General features: G+C 51.6%; 9 protein-coding genes across 9 annotated transcripts; 5 read left to right on the forward strand and 4 right to left on the reverse strand.

The window, feature by feature from the left end:
- Positions 1–471: 471 nt before the first annotated feature.
- On the reverse strand, positions 472–2,413 carry K489DRAFT_355197 (cystathionine gamma-synthase; the record flags this gene model as incomplete). The annotated part of the gene is made up of 4 exons (XM_033602516.1): positions 472–1,139; positions 1,200–1,945; positions 2,006–2,158; positions 2,219–2,413. 4 exons carry the CDS (start codon positions 2,411–2,413, stop codon positions 530–532), a joined length of 1,704 nt encoding a protein of 567 aa, XP_033460322.1. The 3' UTR covers positions 472–529.
- Positions 2,414–2,809: 396 nt separating this feature from the next.
- K489DRAFT_388144 (uncharacterized protein) lies at positions 2,810–3,689 on the forward strand (the record flags this gene model as incomplete). Its single annotated transcript, XM_033606392.1, has 2 exons — positions 2,810–2,900; positions 2,953–3,689. The coding sequence occupies 2 exons, from the start codon at positions 2,810–2,812 to the stop codon at positions 3,687–3,689; spliced, it is 828 nt and encodes a 275-aa protein (XP_033460323.1).
- Positions 3,690–4,255: 566 nt separating this feature from the next.
- K489DRAFT_379268 (uncharacterized protein) lies at positions 4,256–6,925 on the forward strand. The gene has a single exon (XM_033604607.1). The coding sequence runs from the start codon at positions 4,627–4,629 to the stop codon at positions 6,607–6,609; it is 1,983 nt and encodes a 660-aa protein (XP_033460324.1). The 5' UTR covers positions 4,256–4,626; the 3' UTR covers positions 6,610–6,925.
- K489DRAFT_318503 (putative D-aminoacylase) lies at positions 6,888–8,498 on the reverse strand (the record flags this gene model as incomplete). The annotated part of the gene is made up of 1 exon (XM_033601326.1): positions 6,888–8,498. The coding sequence occupies one exon, from the start codon at positions 8,496–8,498 to the stop codon at positions 6,888–6,890; it is 1,611 nt and encodes a 536-aa protein (XP_033460325.1).
- A 768-nt stretch (positions 8,499–9,266) lies between these two features.
- Positions 9,267–10,558, forward strand: K489DRAFT_379270 (PLP-dependent transferase). Its single transcript, XM_033604608.1, has 3 exons — positions 9,267–9,501; positions 9,563–10,378; positions 10,440–10,558. The coding sequence occupies exons 1-2, from the start codon at positions 9,384–9,386 to the stop codon at positions 10,222–10,224; spliced, it is 780 nt and encodes a 259-aa protein (XP_033460326.1). The 5' UTR covers positions 9,267–9,383; the 3' UTR covers positions 10,225–10,378; positions 10,440–10,558.
- On the reverse strand, positions 10,326–11,574 carry K489DRAFT_393964 (glutathione-S-transferase theta, GST). Its single transcript, XM_033606792.1, has 5 exons — positions 11,469–11,574; positions 11,377–11,409; positions 11,163–11,321; positions 10,440–11,107; positions 10,326–10,378 (listed from the first exon to the last, which is right to left on the reverse strand). The coding sequence occupies exons 1-4, from the start codon at positions 11,502–11,504 to the stop codon at positions 10,652–10,654; spliced, it is 684 nt and encodes a 227-aa protein (XP_033460327.1). The 5' UTR covers positions 11,505–11,574; the 3' UTR covers positions 10,326–10,378; positions 10,440–10,651.
- Positions 11,575–11,821: 247 nt separating this feature from the next.
- On the reverse strand, positions 11,822–12,798 carry K489DRAFT_369669 (HpcH/HpaI aldolase/citrate lyase family protein; the record flags this gene model as incomplete). The annotated part of the gene is made up of 3 exons (XM_033603060.1): positions 11,822–12,138; positions 12,195–12,576; positions 12,634–12,798. 3 exons carry the CDS (start codon positions 12,796–12,798, stop codon positions 11,822–11,824), a joined length of 864 nt encoding a protein of 287 aa, XP_033460328.1.
- Positions 12,799–13,415: 617 nt separating this feature from the next.
- On the forward strand, positions 13,416–15,078 carry K489DRAFT_355214 (Clavaminate synthase-like protein; the record flags this gene model as incomplete). The annotated part of the gene is made up of 4 exons (XM_033602517.1): positions 13,416–14,577; positions 14,636–14,740; positions 14,795–14,914; positions 14,974–15,078. Exons 1-4 carry the CDS (start codon positions 13,663–13,665, stop codon positions 15,076–15,078), a joined length of 1,245 nt encoding a protein of 414 aa, XP_033460329.1. The 5' UTR covers positions 13,416–13,662.
- A 1,552-nt stretch (positions 15,079–16,630) lies between these two features.
- On the forward strand, positions 16,631–17,766 carry K489DRAFT_379277 (uncharacterized protein). The gene has a single exon (XM_033604609.1). It carries the CDS (start codon positions 16,653–16,655, stop codon positions 17,466–17,468), a length of 816 nt encoding a protein of 271 aa, XP_033460330.1. The 5' UTR covers positions 16,631–16,652; the 3' UTR covers positions 17,469–17,766.
- The last annotated feature ends 228 nt before the right edge of the window (positions 17,767–17,994 follow it).

Here is a 17,994-nt window from a genome sequence, read left to right on the forward strand (position 1 = left end):
GGTTGCCCTGAAATATGAGCACAAGACGGAGAGTGCCTTCCGATTTAGTCACGCCCATAGAGGACCATGTAAAGCTTAGCCCTTATCACCGAGTGCGGCGCTGCGGCACGGAGGAGACGAGAAGATCACTTCCGTCCTGGGCGCTAGATCGACACAGCGATGGGGCAGCAATCTTAACTCCGTCGCTAATCACACCCACGTGACACCATCGCGTTGCGGTGCCCGTAAAGAGTTCACACGGTCCACATAGGGCCCACACCCCTCTGGAATTCCTCGACCTATCATGTACACCGCGCTCCTCCTCTAGGCCCCTTTCCTCGGAATCGTCGGCATTGCTGATACTATCATTAACTACCATTGTTGCCCTGAATGTTCATTGCACGAACACCGATCTCGTAGTTTTTGACGCCAGCATCACTATCCATACCGAGTTCGAAAGACTCGTCGGAGGTGGCTCCGGACAATACGCGGCAGCTTGTCCACTTGCTTGATACGATGAGAAAAATGTCCCGAGACTTCCCTAGGGTATCTACAAAACGCTCTCAAAGAACCCGCGGCTCTCTCTGCCCCGTTTGAACTTGTCCGCCACTCGCAAGGCGCGTCTAAACTCACGCACCAGCGCATCCCGGTCCTCAAGGCCGACAGATACTCGAACAATCGCCTCCCGAAGCCCATGAGATGCAGCCCAACGCTTCTCCTCCTCTCTTGGGAAGACCAACTGGACATATGGGAGTACAATGGTAACTGGAGTCCCGAGTGACGGGCCTTTGTGTATGTTGAGCGCGTCGAAGAACGCAGAGGCGGTTGAGATGCTCTCGAACTCCACAGTGAAGAGGCAGCCATAGCCAGGGGTGAACTCGCTTGTGGCATGGCGCATACGAGCATCATAGTTCGGTCGCGACCAGCATCTCGAAGGATAGTAAACATCGACGACTGTGCTTGAAGGTGTTCCGGCCAATGGCTCGAGCATCGTTACTAGGGCACTTGCGTTCGTGTTCAGTCTACTCGCTCGGGAAAGAAAGTCCCGGCTGTTATGCTCCAAAATCAATGAGTCGGTGCTGAAAAGCTCGTTGACATAGTGATCGTTGAATATCTGCTTCAGGCGAGGGTAAGCTATCGAGTTCGGATCCAGGACGATGCTTGGCGGAGATCGAGGTTAGATTGATATCTTCCGATCGAGATCTGTGCCCGGCACTTACCTCCCAGCCAAGACATTGGCGTAACCACTGAAAGTTTTCGTCAGGGAGGTGACGATTATGTCTGCGATACCGGCCAGGTCGACGTTGGCAAAGCTCGCGATCGTGTCGTCAACAACAAGTAAAAAGCCGTACTCGTCGGCCATCCGACGAAGGCGGGCAAGGTCGACCGTGCGAAGTAAAGGATTCGATGCACATTCGCACCACACTGACTGTACGGAGCGACCATTGTGCCTTTCGTTAGAGAGGTATTCCGCAAATTGATCTAGTTCTGCTGAAGTCCCCCGACCGTAGAATTTGGCTCCTCTACCAAAAACCTCGAGAAGCTTCAGGGTGAGTTCGTACGAGAAGCCGAAAACGACGCTCTGCTCGGGCATCCACGCCTGGAGAACCTTGTTCAGCCCGTATATTGCAGCCATGCCCGAGGGATACAGATAGACATCTGACGGGGAGAATTGTGCACTGTGGGTTGGGTTTGTGGAACCTCGCTTCAGCAGACCTACGATGCGTGACTTCACAATCTCATCAGTGTCTCTATTCGCAAGTTCTCGGTGCAGGCCGGGTCTATCGGCCGAGTCATTCAGGGGAACGGCCTGGATACGATGTAAACCGGCATGGAGGCTTTCGGCGAGACGCGATGAGATACCTGTTCCTGTCAGTCGCCAGAATCCCATCGCTGTGCTATTAGATTTAGCAGGGAACAGCACCAGGAAAAACCGCCGACGGGTGTTCCCGAGACCTGCATCCAGCTCAACATCGCGGATCTTAAGGATGCCATCTGTTGTCGACGTTGCTGGCGGCTCCTCCACAATAAAGTCCGCAGCGAGTGTCCGACACTCTTGAGAAGAATCAGAAGCCAGACTTTGGAGTAAGGCTCTGCAGGCGAGTGCGTGTTCACGCGCAGGAAACACCAGGCAGTTTTCGTCAGGTTGCCCAAAATGCTGGAGGCATGCATCGCTGACCTGTTTGCATCATCCGTGAGATCGATACGTCATCGGTCCGGTGAGATTTCACACACTTACTCGAACGACATTCTGATTCAAGAACGACCTCGGATACCCAATCTGCTGCCGTTGAAGGATGCGTGGATCTTGTGCGACCATTCCCTGTAGGTCCGCCCATGTTGGAAGTTGGACAGATATTGCGTGGCGGTCTGCAGGAATCGGAAAGCCAAGTGGCGGCGGCTGGGGAAGGGATCGAAACTTCTGATCAAGCATCAAGGCCGCCATGATCGTGCTGAATTGTATTGGGAAGCCGGGGGATTCTCGGGTTTGGCGCTTTGGGTGATTTCGCAATCGGGGATCAGTGCCATCGCGTGGATCTTTTGAATCTCAGTCACGGGCGATTTAGTGTGTACCAGGCGAAGCTGAAACCGTGGGCCGATTGGCCATCAGAGCCATGTGGCGTGAATCGACCGGATATCACTAGATGTCCCAGCTCATTGTGCGGACATGAGTAAGAGTGATCGGCTTTTCGGCCGAGCTTCTCTGAGCTACATCAAAGGGGTCAAAGGTGCTCCCATCCTTTCAAGTCAAATCCGACTTGAGATGAACCTGCATTTATCGAACGCGGAAACTACACTTGGTATTTCACCAACCAACTACGAAGTGGGTATGACTTCTTCGACAAATAGCGAGGAATTCTACGGCAGTGGCAGTCATGCCAAATCGCAGCTGAACACTGTGAAGCGTTACCCTGGCCGCGGTAAGACTTGGATTAGTTCCTGTCAGGCTCATTCTAACTGGTTTGTGACTAGGTAAATATGACTATCAACAAGTTTATCCTATTGTCGACCAAGCTCCTATCCTCCATGTAGCTTTCCAGCCGTCCACGAATGATGAAGGGCCCACGTTTCCCGTCATACTTCCTATGCTGGGCTGCATGGGATCTTTTGGGTCTTCTGCTGCTATTGAGAGCGTTTCGCCGCCCGACTTGTACCTGCACGGCTACGTTTCTGCTCGTATGATGCGGCTCTCGCGCAGCGCTACCGCCGAAGACCCTTCCGGAATGCCCGTCTGCGTGTCTGCCACGCTGATGGACGGTATAGTGCTTGCATTGACACCCAACCACCACAGCTGTAACTATCGATCAGCAGTGATTTTCGGACACGCATCAATCGTTGACGACGAAGCCGAACGGCTTTTTGCAATGGAGCTGATCACCAACAATCTTGTTCCTGAACGTTGGCAGCATACGAGATATCCTAATGGTGCAGAGCTAAAAAGCACGGGAATCTTAAAGGTCACAATTCATTCTGCGAGCGCGAAAGTGAGGACGGGGAGCACCGGGGAGGCGCGGGAGGATCTGAAGAACGAGGAAATGAGGAAGACAGTCTGGTCAGGCGTCGTGCCTAGTCGAACAGTGTATGATGAACCAATACCCGCGTCGACAAACATGCACAAGGGCACTCCACCATATATCGCGCAGTGGGTGGAAGATTTCAATGCAGTCGGGAAAATCTACGCAGCACAAGCGGGCAGGCCAGTCAACTAGAAAGATCACACCTATTTACCTTGTGGTCACTGTGACACTCTTTGCTAAGTTTACCGTAGTTCGACCGTTTGCATGTCTTCTGCTGCGCGCCCAGAACTTGGAGGCTCTACTTATCAAACACGCTCTGTGCTTGAAAAGGTTACCACTGCAATTTACAAGAATCAGTCGCATCGGACGGCAGACGGCTTACTAAGACAAGCTGATAGTCTATCTCCTCCACATCTATGTGCATCTTTCTATATCATACAACGTGGGAGACATTTTGTCGATGTTACCAAGAATTGCTGCCTGTCCATAACATACGTATTTCAGACGCATGAGGCCTAGTATTATGGTGATCACCAGAATAATGAGTGTCGGATTCGTCATCGGACTGCACGGTCCAATTTCGTTATTCTGCCCGTGCCATCCGGCGGCGATCTGCAGGCTCCGCCTCTTGGAAACGGAGATCAGGAGCATCCCTTGGCCATTTTCAACACCGCTCAACATCTCCGTCTCATACTCAGATCTTTCGCCGGTGGCGCACTTTGGCTCCTTGTTCTCTCTCGGCCGAGAAGCAATGCAGCCGATGGACCGACCCGATTGTCCGAGCGATTCGGGACGGCAAAGCGTATCGGCTTACAGACACATGCATGCCAAGGCGCACGGCAGGATTGCAGTCAAACCTCACCTCCGCATCTTAACCGGCCACCTTCTCGGATATGTAGACTTTGAAACGTCGATCAAGTAAAGGGGTCCGTGAAGGTCACGATGCTGACATTGGGGGAGGGGACATCAGTCTGTTTTCCAGCCGGAGCTACCGTTGGAAGTATAACATGTCGAACGTGACAGCGGCGAACATTTTTTGCATACTTTGATCAATTTTGTCCACGCTTTGACCAATTTTGCCCAAGTCAAATCCGCATCGACATAAGCGTAAGGCTCCCCACCAGGCTCAATGGAGAAAGCTGTGATTGGCCTGTCCCCCGAGATCAACGAATCTCCAGTCCAATCATTCTCATGGCGTATCAACCGGACGCATGCGAGCCTTCAGGTTCAGTCTATTGATTTGGTGATTGCCCCCACAGGATCGACGCTGGGAAGCAGTGGCGTAACATCACTCCCATGGCCATCGGAGTTGCACGAAGGTCTTAAATGGACGGGGAATAATCTCAATATTCGCATGTTCATCGAAAAGGCTCTGAAAGACTCTGGCTCTCCAGCATCACTGGCAATCAAACTCCTGATTCCGCAAACCAGCGGGTATGTCGCACAGTCAAATATCTTTGAAACGCGCTTCTACACATGCCCCAATGTCGCAGCTGTTGCGAGTTTCATCAAACCGGGAGAGTTCATCAGAGGCTTCGCCGCCACCGGCGTTGACGATCCGACTTCGAAGCTCCGTGCCTTGCTTTCATCTACCATCGGTGCTATGAGAGCCTCTTCGGACGAGACAATATCCTCATGGAGCGCACTTGATGCTTTGGAAAATGAGCTCCAGAACCGCATGGCATTGCATTTCCTCCTCCCTGATCCAATTCCAAGAAAGCGAGTGGGGCTTGTTTTCTGCCCATCGAATACTATGTCATACGAACTCTTGTTACACCTGGGGATAGATTTGGTGGTCTTCGATGAGCCCGGTCATTTCATGGAAGATTCCACTGGCCCCGCGGCCCATCTACGCTCATCATTCCACACACTAGACTTTACTCCCGATGATGGACTGGTACAGCGATTGTATGAAGTGATGCAAAGTCTTAGATTGGACGGTCTTGTTTCACGCATCGAACCTTACTTCCCTATCCTGGCGCGCGTGTCTGCCATGTTGGGTATACCAAGCGCGTCAGAAGAACACTTGATCGTGGCGACCAACAAATACCTATTTCGCACAATTATACAGCCCAAGGTCGCGGAAAGTCATACTGCAATCAAATGTATGAGCACCTGCGAACTCAAGGGTCGACTCGAAAATAGGGATGAACCTCTGCATATCGATTATCCTGTTGTGGTGAAACCGACTCAAGGTCATGGTAGCTGGGGCGTACTTAAAGCTACCGACGAGAGCAGTCTCCTGGCCGCCGTAGAAACAGCGACTCAACTCAGAATGGGGCCCGACCGCGAGTCCAACCCATATCCTGAAGTTCTCATCGAACCTTACATCGGAGGTCCTGAGATCGATATCAACATCGCCATGCTGGACGGAAAGATCTTGTTCAGCGATGTCGCGGACAATGCTCCAACACCAGGCGACCTGGATACGCTTGGCGAGAGTGGATCATTGGATTTCCAGGAAAGACTCTTCATGTACCCTTCACGACTTCCGGAAGCCGAACAAGCACAAGCGCGCGAACATCTGCGAGAGTGTATTCTTCACATGGGATTTCGCAGCGGCATATTCCACTGTGAAGCTCGAATCCGCGACTCTACGATGCATTACGCACTACATGACGATTCCGGTATAACCGACCTTGTAGAAGTCGGCAGCGCTTCGAACCGGGAGCCAAGCACGTTTGTCATTGAGATCAATTGTCGGCCACCCGGCTACTTCGGGCTGTACGCCACGACAAGACTTTACGGTGTTGATCTGTGGGGCCTGTACGTCTTGCACGCTGTCTGCGATGAGGCGCGGTACCGAGCATTGTCCGTGCCATTCGCATCTGGAGCGCAGCATGACAGTGCTGTCGTCTTGATACTGCCTGAGAAGGGAGGTATAATGAAATCGGAGGACCCAATACCAAATTTGCGAAAGAATAATCCAGCCCTAGCTGCATGCATACCATTATACCGGAATTTTTATAAGGTGGGAGATGTCGTGCCCTCACCCGCCGATACCAGGAGTGAGTTCACATCGATTGTGAACATGGAATCGATGTTGGGAAGGGAGCACCTCCTAAAAATGGTCGAGGATGTCAGGCGGCAATGCGTGCCGCTCGTTGAATGACACTTTTCAAAGTTTGCAATAGCGTCGAGGAGTCGTCTGTGAGCTTGAAAAGATTAGCATCGTCAGTCTCGAATCATCTACTTCCATGTAATCGGGCATGCAATTCCTGCCAACTATCGACTTCTAGTCATCTATTTCTACCTCAGTGAGCTTCATCCCGTACAAGTTATGATTTCGGGGGGCGAATGATCGTCTCAAGTATGGCACTTGATCGGCATCTATACAGCGAATAAAAGGTCTGGGTATAGCGGAACCCCGACTCCACCAAGTCAACGCTACTAGGTGATCTTGAAAAGATATTGCGTTTCCTCCGATGCTCCTAACTCGTGCTTCCACAAAATGCGGTCGATTCTGTTTTGATGTTCCTGAAAATGTAACTTGAAATGATCTGCGACCAGAGGATATGTAACCATGCGACCTCTCTTTACCTGCTCTTCACGAGATGCTAACCAGAGGAAGGTATCTCTTTCAAAATGCGAGAGTGACCATGCTTGGTTGTCTAAGCCTTGGAAGGCGACTTCCATTCCAGAAGGTGAGGACGCACATCGCCTCACGTCAATGGACCATCCGCGCTTTTCATCTCGATACGTGCCGACGTATTCGTGGATCTCTCGAGGACCTGCGCCGTTCGTTCTGTTGGCCTCGAGCTTGGCCTGAAAATTCTTGACATTCATTTTCGCATTCTGTGCAGCCTCAGCAGCCAGGGCCACGTAATCGGATGGTTCTTGTGTGTCCACAAGCACTTCGATGATCGCCATACAAACCCATCCGGATACGTCACCGAGCGCAATGGAGTTGGTACAGGCCACGACACTGCTTTCGATTCCCGGCAGAAGCGCGATTGAAGTGTGATAGCCAGGTAGACTGCCACCATGCGCGATTAGTGGCCCAACATGAGTTCTGGGTACAATTCTTGGCATCTTGTTGACATATATGGAATTCCAACCCATTCCCAAGACCGTGTTTGGTAATTCCGTGCGGTACCAGCCAAAGGCGTAGGACTTTTCGCGAAGAGCTGCGCCGATGAATATATGACCCGAAAGTTGCATCAAAGCATGTTTAATGGAGGGTGGTGCACTATTCTTGTTGGCATTGGACTCATATTTGAATGCTTGGAGGAGGCAGACACAGTAGTTTGCAAGGTCTTCTACTGTGCTCACTCCACCTAAGGCTGGAGCCATGATGGTTTTGTCGTTGTAGGTCGGATGTGCCAACCTATGAAGTGACCCGTCATCCAGAGCTGCGTAAGGAAGGGCCAGATTTGCCGCGCCGGACGGATCGAATGATTCGAAGGTCGTGTCATTGAGACCCGCAGGCGCAAGCACTTTTTCTCGAAGCACTTGGCTATAAGACTTGCCGGTGAGTCGTTCGATAACTTCGCCAGCAAGCGCATATCCCCAATTGCTGTAGCCCCAGTCTTCTCGAAATTGCCCACTAATGGGCATCTTGTTGTAAAAGGGGAGAAGGTCCCTTTTCTCGAGCAATGGCGTAGCGCTCGCGCCTTGCCACCAGAAGTTCGATCGCCCTAGCCCAGCCCTATGGCTCAGGAGGTCGACCATGGTCAAATTCTCCGTCACGGTTGGGCTCGTGGTATGGAGCTCCGGGATAATTTCTCGGATGGGCGTATTCCATTTCAAAAGTCCTTCAGCGACTAGAGCACCTGCAGCTGAAGCCGTGAAAGTCTTGGCCATGGTTCCGACCGGAAATCGGGTTGCGCTGGTGACAGGTTGTCGGGTTTCGAGATTGCTGAAGCCAGCGTTCAGGCTGTAGATATGTTCGCCGTGTGACGAAACCGTAATCGAAATACCTGGAGCTCCGGCGACCTCGCAGATCTTGTGAACCGTGGGCTCGATCGCCTCCAGACGCCGCTTCACAGCAAGAACATCCATCATCGCCATGCCTGTTCTGAGCGTATGAGCCACAGTTCACGAGCATGAGCTTGCCGTCCATTCGAGAGTCCTCTCTGATTTCACGACATAAAACGTAGCGATTGAACAAGATCGGTCAAGAGTGCATAACCCCTAGGTCGGTGCGGGCCAGATACTATCCGATGGCGATCGCCGACTCGGCCGACAAACATCAACCCTAACCATCGGGGATGTTGCAATATCCTCAATGCCTAGTAATCATCGTCTCCAGGCGGATTTTACTTTTTGATGCGAGGTAAGTCTGTCAAGTATTGTACGGATCAGTCCGTCGTAATTGAGTACATATTGACCGAAATCACGCTTCGGGCCTCCGTTTCTTCACGTTGTTTCGCATCATTTCGTGTGTGGTCAGTCAAAATCCAGCAGTCGTGAAGATGAGCCTTGTTCATCCATTGGGTAATGTCCCAGAGGGTCAGCTTGGTAATTGGAGCGAGCACTCCCCTGACACCGTTCGCGTCGTTGACCATTTGTAAGAAAGTCTCGATGGGTTGATGGCACTATACAAAGAAGATGCCCGTCCGTACAAGGTCGACCTCATGTGCGGTGTGTATCGCACAGATCAGGGAGAGCCATACGTACTGCCTTCAATCAAGATGGTGTGTATCAACCGCTATCTCCGCCGTTCTTGCTCACGGAATAGATCATCAGGCACGACAAAAGCTCTTCTTCGATCCTGATTGGAATCATGAGTATCCATCCTCTCACCTGGGGGAGGCTGCGTTTCGGGATCTGAGTGCTCGCCTACAATTCGGGGACGACAGCGTGATCCTCGCTCAGAAACGGCAAGCCCCAGATGAAAGAGAGAAATCGATATATGACTGACACTTCACATTCAGACTTGCTTCCATGCAAGCCCTTGGCGCAAGCGGGGCCCTTCACATGGGAGCCAAATTCCTTCGGGCTCATTACGAACCATACCTTTCCAGGGCTGAAAGTAAAGTTTACATACCTCTCGAGACATGGAGTAAGAAAGCCATTACGAGGTCTATAGCCCTTGATGCATTGGCTGATGATTTTTGAACAAGCTAATCACCCCAACGTATTCCAATCGGTCGGATTCACGACGGCGAGCTTGCCATGGTACAACGAGGAACGGCGAGCATTTGACTTGACTCTCTTCCAGTCCGAAATTGTTAAGATCCCATCGCAATCGATCGTTGTTCTACAGATTTCAGCAAATAATCCTACGGGCTGTGATCCATCCGTGGACGAATGGAGACAAATCGCCCTCACCTTCAAGAGTTGCGGTCATTTTGCGTTCCTTGACCTTGCCTACCCAGGTTTTGTGTCTGGTTGCTTCGTCACAGATGCCCTCCCTCTTCGCATCTTCGTAGACACTGGTGTACCTTTAGCAACCGCCACCACCTACGGAAAAGCATTCGGTCTTTACGGCGAACGCGTGGGACATCTGTGCTTCACATTACCTGATGCGCACACTGCACAGCGGGCTGAGCAGCAAATGAAGCTATTGGCCAGAGCTGAGACTGGCGCCCAGCCACGTTTCGGTGCTGCATTAGTTGCACTCATCCTTGGAAATAAGGAACTGAAAGCTTGTTGGGAGAAAGACATTCGGAGGCTGGCACAGGATCTTGATTCCCGCCGAAAGAATTTAAAGGAGTCGTTAGTGAGAGCAGGTGCGCCTGGGAATTGGGATTTCATCACGAATCAACGCGGAATGTTCACGTAAGATACCTGCTGTGTTCTTCATTCCAGCCATTGCATCGCTATAATCTGAATTTGCTAATCAGTCGCAGCTTTGCCTCGTTCACTTTAAAACAGATTAATTGTCTTCGGGACGAGTATGCGGTGTATGTTCAAGATACTGGACGGCTCTCTATCGCGTATGCCCACGACCTTTATTCCTGATTCGGATATCAACCGTCAGACTAACAAATCTCACAGGGGATTGAGTTCGCGCAGCCTGGCATACGTCGCATCGAGCATTGCGAAGACCATGCAACCCAATTAGAAGTTTTATTGCTACCATATAGACGCTCCCACATTCCATCAGGTTAACGTCGACCTCAATTCATGTTTTGCATTTTCCTCGAAAATTGAAGCTTTGATATGACCAGCCATTCCGATGTTGCTCCGGTACGCGAAACGACGCAGGCTCAACGCTTGTTCGGAATCTCTACCTCTATCAACTTAAAATTGTGATTCAGGCCTGTGACCGCATCGAGACTCGTCACCGCCTCAAAATGGCGCATGATGGAGGGATGTGTCACCCTCCACTCTCGGCCAAGAACCCACTGCAAGCCCCGACTCACCACGACGGCAACAAAAATGTCCGCGAGCGTTGGGACATCCCCAACAAGCCATTTCTTGTCGGACAAAACTCCCTCCAAAGTGTTCAACAGACGAATACTGTCCTGCTTGCCTTTCTCGATCGCATCGTAGTCGTACGGCGCCGGGTCCTTTAGTCCGGGAATAAGTGGTAGAAACCATCGAGCGAGTGTCTGCAGTAATTCCTGGTTCGCGAAGCTCACGAAGCTTAGGACGAGTGCCTCTTGGTCAAGACTTTCAGACGAGCCTAGCAGATGCGCTTCCGGCTGAATTTTCGCGAAGTACTAGACCACGGTCAGCTTTGAACCGCAAACCGCCCTTAAGTGCTCCTGTACATACGTGACAGATCGCAATTGTCTCGGTCAGCATGATACCTGGGCCTTGGATGGCTGGAATCTTGCCCTGAGACAAAGGAAAACGCTCCATATACGAGGTTTTATTGACGCCCATTCTCGGCACAACTAGTGATTGTTTCAAGGAAATACCCGCGGAAGCAGCCTGCGAAGACTTTAGGCCTGTGACAGAAAGGTGGAACGACGTGTGTCGATCATACCACAATTTTGACGATGAGTGTACGAGGATTGTCCTGCCGTGGGCCACTATTAGTTCCGCTGAATCTCTGTACAATGGTGCGTGTTCACCTACGTCGTACCCGTACAGAACGAATTTAGGGGTAGCCATAGAGGAATGGGCTTGGGGATCAGGATTTGATCATTTGTTGCGATGATGTGCACGATGGGATGTTTGGAGCTTAAGAACATCGGAATCTAATACGTGCACTCCGATTTAGGCTTTCCATGTCCGAGTTCATTTCGGACCTGCAAGAGGCTCTCCTCGTTTCTCCGAACCTGTAGCCTTTGCCAGCGAAAAGACTAAAACAATCCCGCTATCGGTCTCTTCTGGACAAATTCAGGAATGACGATCAGATTACATGCTGCAGCAGTAGTGTCACTTTTGAAACAAAATAAAATTGTGTATGGTGGCGCCAGCGCGATAATCTACGATGTACCATTGACACTGGTTCCACTCCTCAGTGTTCTGGCAAGCTCGATATTCGCGGAAAAATTAGTCATGCCTGAATTGAAAATGGCAGCCCCGTCCGAGTGGACAACGAAGGCTGTCCAGCCAAGTTCCAGCCGTCTCTTCAGAATTTCTGGCGACATCGCAAACCCGAGCACCGCAAGGCCGTTCTTGTCTGCAGCTCGTTGGATCCGGTCGAGAGCAGCCAGAAAGCATGGCTCGTCACCGTCCTGGCTGCCAACTTCAAGACCGAGAGAACATCGCAGATCCCCAGCTCCCACCATAAGGGCATCAACTATTTTAGGAGCCCGTCAGATTTGCGTTCTCGAACGTACGAAGACCTGTACTCACTTCCCTTTACGGCCGCAATCTCATCGACATTCTTGAGCCCCTCCATGTCCTCAATCTGTGCAAAGACAGCAGGATGGTTGTTCCATACGTCGTAAACAGTCTCTCCCGGATTTGTGCGTGTCTGCTTCCCGAATAACGCCATTGGCGGATAGCTTCGCTTGCCCAATGGTGGAAACTTGGCATAGCTCACGAGCTCCGAAGCTTGTGCCGCAGTCTGGACATGCGGTTGCACGATTCCACCTGCGCCGGCGTTCAAGGCATAGTTGATTAGATCGGGATTGCTCGGAGCCAATCGAACAAACGGGACCATAGATCCATTAGACGTGTATTGAATAGTTTTGATCAGGCTCGTGAGAAGCGTAGGGTTGAGGGGGCTATGTTCCTGTACCGATGTGTCAACGTTATGGATTGGGGCTAGTTTTGATAGCACGGAACATACGGCATCGAGGAAACAGAATTGATAAGGCAATGTCGCAAGGATCCGAGCAGCCTCTTCGCTAGGGATTCGACATCCGGTGCCCCAAAGGAGTTCACCACTCTTGAGCATGCCTTTGAAATCGGTAGGCTGGGCGAGGTCCAGCGCATTGTACTGCCTTGCATCCATGACGGCCCGTTCGCGTCGGGTGAGTCGATACGTCGATTCTGTATGACCGATAAGAAAGCTGTCTTACATCAAATCTGTACATTGGCAAACAGGAATGAGTACAGTGGTTCTTGATAACCTGGTAGCTGCCTCGGATGCGAGTACGAAAACGGCGGCACCCAGCATGATCGACGAAGTCAAGTGATCCCTCCGAGCCCCGGGATGATTTACCACAGCCCTCGAGTATGCAAGTTACCATCCTAGCTGTCTACTCCGGGCTCACGGGGAACACTGATGAGGTAATATGCATCTCGGTGAAGGACATTGGTCGTCCGAATCCCATATGCTAACGATGTCCGCACCGGTGCGAAAGGCCCGCCAAATCGCTATTGTGGGTGCCTCGAGTAAGAATGGAAGGACATCAATATGATCAGTTTTACCACAGCATGTGTATTCGCGCAATCTCATTACTCGGTTGATCGACATGTCCGTTGTGGAGTCTCTTTCTCCGAAGAATCGGCATCTTAGTCAGCAAGTCCGCGCGACTTCGGGATTGGCCATCATATCCGCATCATCCTTGAAAATCTACTCGGGCAATGTTGTAGATCAACAGAAGTCTCCGTGAATGAAGGTCAGTAGAACCGGCTTTACCCCACTGTCGAGAAATATGACGGCCGAAGGATGAATCGTGATGGCGTGAGCGCCGCTCCGATCCTCGGCCTGTAGTTGACGATAGGCACGACCAATTTGATACATAAACAGTGTAAACTCGAGGCATGGAAACATTGCCAGAAGCAAGCTGGAGAGCGATACACGACACTGTTACCTTGCTCTTTACTCGCGATTTGCACATCAATCCAGCCATCGCTTTTACCGTCCGTCGTCATGGTCGATATTGAGAAATATTGGGCCACCCAGGCGAAAAATTACCAAAAGAAGATCAAAGTAATCGAGGGTCCGAATGAGCCGACCATCACTTTTCCACTGATCCTTGAGCCGAAGGTTCCGGAGCATTCAAAAGAAGCCGTCCTCGAGGAAGCCCGGAAGCTCGGCGCGCAGACAGGCGACAAGGATCTCCACAGCCCAATACGTCAGTTGCTCGACGCCCATGGAGGTGCTGTTCTTTTTAAACACCTTCCTCTGAAGACAGCCGACGACTTTTCGGACTTCATGCATGCGCTTGCGGGCAAGGGCGAGCACGCCTGGACCCACCACGAGCATGTAGGGATGGAGGTTTTGCGTCGTCCTCAAGCCAAGAATGTGCTTACCGCTAATGAGGGCCCACCAAGCCATTTCATTGGTTGGCACAATGAGTATGCCGTCTCTCCCGTTCATCCTCACTACCTCGCCCTCTATTGTAATGTCAAGCCTGGCGCTGGGGGAGAAACTTCAGTCTCCAATTCCATCGCCTTGTACGACCGTCTGAAAAAAGACGCGCCGGGGTTCGTCGAGGGATGCGCCAGCAAGGGCCTCGTGTATCATATTCCACACAATGCCGAGCAAGTCTCCGGAATCGTTGGTGGTAATGGCCTCTATAAAGACTCCGCATTCGGTCCGAAGGCGGGCGAGCAGTTGCCCGAGACCGAAGAGGGCCGACGCGCCATGGTCGAAGCCAAGATCATTGATCTTGCCGAGCGTGGGGGATGGCACAAGAACATCGACCTTGCCAATGATAAGGAACCTGTCTGGAGACGTCGTGGCTTTGACTGGACCTGGCAAGAGAACGGCGACCTTGACGTCGTCCACCGCGTGTCCGGTTGTCGCGAGCATCCTGTCACCAAACAACCCGGCATCTTTAATGTAAGAATGCGTGCTTGTAGAATGGCATTAGCAACACCGTACTAATCTTGGAATGCAGGCCCTTTCAACTCGCTACACCAACGCTGTGGCGAATGATACCTTCGATCCTCCTTTCACCTTCAAGCGGGCCGATGGCACCGAGGGCGTCTCCATCCCGCCTCACGTAAGCTTTTCCTGCTCAATAACCTCTAGTATACGATGCTGATCTAGAGTCAAGTTCGCTGGCATTAAAAAAGATGAGCCCGTTCCCCGTGAATGGCTCCAGAAAATGGACGAGTGGCAACACAAGCTCGAATCCAGCATCACCTGGGACGCTGGCGATGTCCTCCTTTGTGACGTACGTAATCCCCGACAACGTGAGATGAAAATGATGCGCATTGCTCACCATTTGCACAGAATTTTGCGGTTCAACATGCTCGCTGGGGCTGGGAAGGCGACCGAAAAGTGATGGCCAGCTTCTGGGATCAGCCGGGTCTGGAGGCCATTCCTCTTACTGCATAAATTGACGTTTATTGAGTGCAGCCGTATTTGAATGGACAAATGTGTCATAGCCGCACGATTAAAGAGCTTAACTGATAGCCAAAACCTTCCTCGGCTGAATTCTGAAAAGTCGCAGGCGATTTCAAAAACTTGCTGGCCATGCTCGTGTCTCCAATGGTTATATCATCCGCAGCTCTTGTCTTATTTGTCATCGAAATCGAGCCATTGCGTGTCCTGGTAGGTTCCTGAGAATATCGCCGCCGAGAGCAGGGGTTTGCGGTGTCATGCACATTGTGCACGGTACCTTCGCAGGCCAAAGTCATCCTATCATTGAGAACTCCCGTTCGAGGGAAGGTGACGTCGAAGCAGGTGGCCGCGGAAGTGTCGCCTCAGGCTGTCAAAAGCACACCATCAGATGACACACATACCACAACAACATGCAACTCTTCGACGCGGATCCTGGCAAGGGAAACCTGGTCCTTTGCTTGAATTGTACTGGCTCGCCCAGCTTACTCCCGCCAAGATCCGCATAACTCTCGTGATCGAGAGCGAATCCATCTTGAGTTGTGACAGCATGTCGATCACCAAATTGGTATTACCCTTGATAAGATACGGATGTGCTGTCACGCAGGGCAATGAACAGGCATCATGGCAACAGACCGAAGTATCTGGTTTAGCATTGATTTTGAATCCTGGTGACAATGACAATCCTAACGTCGAGGCCTCAATACAAATCCTGCAAGGGACCACAGTCCTGGTAACGAAGGGTGCCAGATGAGTGTAGCCCTCCCAGACCACTGACAGAGAATTCAAGGAAACAATCCTTCTGGGTCGTCGATGCCAAGCCAGTTTAGAAATGCAAAGAAAATCACTCGGGCCTATCAAGTTTGACCATTTGCCTATATATGGCATTGTTTCAGGTGACCTCTTCGGATTCAGATACCCTCTTGCTTCGGGACAGGTGATGACCCATCTATTGATCGCGGGTCTTAGAGCTGTCTAATTCTACATTCCAGGTCCTTCGGATGCGAATGAAGCTCACGTCGATTGAGGATTGTCAAACATTGCAGGTTGCATGCGAGCGACTCGGCATGTTGTTTAGGCCGCCGCCGCCGCCAGCGGAACAAACGGACAGGCCTGACACAGCTCCTCATCCAACAGGTCATCGACGGATAGCATCGAACGTGTCGACTCTTCAGCAGGAATCTCCTCATTTCGTGCAAGCGCCACGAGTGCAAACATCGATGGAATCTCTTCGGTCATCAATGTCGACACCACGAAGCTTTGTGCGACCTAGCTCCACCACAGGACGCCTGCAAGCCCCGATTCGTGCTATGCAAAGCTCCTCTGATCTAGGTGGAATTATGCAAACATCACGGGATACCCAGAATCAAGATAATCCTCGGGTCTTGGCCTACAGTGACCCGTACGCGCTCCCACTGGCATCGACCGATGCACCAGACAACGAGAACCGTCAACCATATTCAAGGTCCGGCATGTTCCAAGAACCTACCAAGACTTCACGGCCTTTGCAGCAATCAATCTCTTCATCGGAACATTTCACGTCCGCAACACGGCCAAAATCCGCAGCTATGATGCTGTCGTCAGATAATGCAGACAGTAGCTCGATTTCTTCGCGCACGACCATGCATCCACCACCGATGGAACTACCACCGCGACGTGAGCTTCCGTTTGAGCGTCCAGATAGTCGTCGAAATGATAGTCAAGGCGGAAGTTCACGACCAGCGTCAACATCACTTGAACTGCCTCCACTGCCCCGACCGAACATAACGAGACAGACGTCTGACCGCTCGATATCCAGCCGACCGACGTCCCGACTGCATAATTCGAGCTCGATGATTGCGGCAGAAGATATCGCAAGTGATGGTCGTAGTCGAGGGAAGACCGCGCCTGAGAAAAACGCATTGACCCATCTGAAAGAAGCCACTATATCTCAGATCAATGCCTCCCACCAAGCAGGGTCATCCATTCAACCGCCAGCTAGACCACTTCCTCCAACGAATTGGACACACTCGTTGAGAGTCGCAGCCCGCCAGAGTACTCTCTCCGACGCTCCGCACGACCTCTCACCTCCACCACATGCACGATCCCCCGGTCAGACAGCTATCCCGCGCCTCCCTGTCCAGCCACCTCCAGGTCCCACGAATAATGTTCCGCAGAACGATACTGTCATGCATGACATTGTTGCGTCATCCAAATTCGTTGACAGTCTACAAGCATCTGCTGCGTCTATAGAACAGCAGTCGCTCTCTTCATACGCCGCGCAGAACGTGATCGATCGACGAGCGATACTTGATGAGTTCATGGTCGCGCATTTGAAAGATCCCGCTTTTGCTACACTCTGTGAGGATGTGGAGAATTGCTGGCGTAGAATTGCCTTAGGTTTGTGAGACCGGTTGTAAATGTCGCATGTAACGCCAAGGTAAGCGGTTGATCCTTTGCCCTTTCACGTTCGAATGTTCAATGGCTTGGAGCGGGTCTGGCAATATTTCTTAGCTCACTCTTCGATTGCTCTTCACAAGGACATGTGCGGTGCCAGATAGCTACAAAAAGAACGATGCAAGTACGTTCAGTGAGTTCGTCATCTCACGAAGATATCTTCGCACTGAACGCTGAACACGAGGTTTTCCTATGCCCAGATCAACGATGAAAGCCTGTCGTGAACATGCTGCTCCACTGGTGAGATTAACCCCAGACTCAACCCTAATCCCAGCACCAACCTTGGAAAGCGGGAAGCAGTGGAGGAGGCGGCCTGGAGATTCGAATCTCCGCCAAGGCAGATCCCGGAGACGGGATCTGGAAACAGAAAACAGCCGCGCGCGCGGGGGGCTTTGCGGGCTTGCACATGCCGACTTCACCCGCAAGCCTGGCACGCAGGAACGACCTACGAAAAAGACGACATCACCCCATCGATGA

The sequence above is a fragment of the Dissoconium aciculare genome (assembly GCF_010015565.1).
Source record: "Dissoconium aciculare CBS 342.82 unplaced genomic scaffold K489scaffold_5, whole genome shotgun sequence".
Taxonomy (NCBI): Eukaryota; Fungi; Ascomycota; class Dothideomycetes; order Mycosphaerellales; family Dissoconiaceae; genus Dissoconium; species Dissoconium aciculare.

Excerpts from the sequence above, each read along its gene's own strand:
- K489DRAFT_379268 (XM_033604607.1), top strand. The coding sequence starts at position 4,627 with ATGGAGAAAGCTGTGATTGGCCTGTCCCCCGAGATCAACGAATCTCCA.
- K489DRAFT_379277 (XM_033604609.1), top strand. The coding sequence starts at position 16,653 with ATGCTGTCGTCAGATAATGCAGACAGTAGCTCGATTTCTTCGCGCACG.
- K489DRAFT_393964 (XM_033606792.1), bottom strand. The coding sequence starts at position 11,504 with ATGGCTACCCCTAAATTCGTTCTGTACGGGTACGAC. Across the intron at positions 11,410-11,468 it reads TCGTTCTGTACGGGTACGAC|GACAATCCTCGTACACTCAT; the intron begins GTAGGTGAACAC and ends GGCCCACGGCAG. Across the intron at positions 11,108-11,162 it reads AGACAATTGCGATCTGTCAC|TACTTCGCGAAAATTCAGCC; the intron begins GTATGTACAGGA and ends ACCGTGGTCTAG.
- K489DRAFT_379270 (XM_033604608.1), top strand. The coding sequence starts at position 9,384 with ATGCAAGCCCTTGGCGCAAGCGGGGCCCTTCACATGGGAGCCAAATTC. Across the intron at positions 9,502-9,562 it reads CATACCTCTCGAGACATGGA|CTAATCACCCCAACGTATTC; the intron begins GTAAGAAAGCCA and ends TTTTTGAACAAG.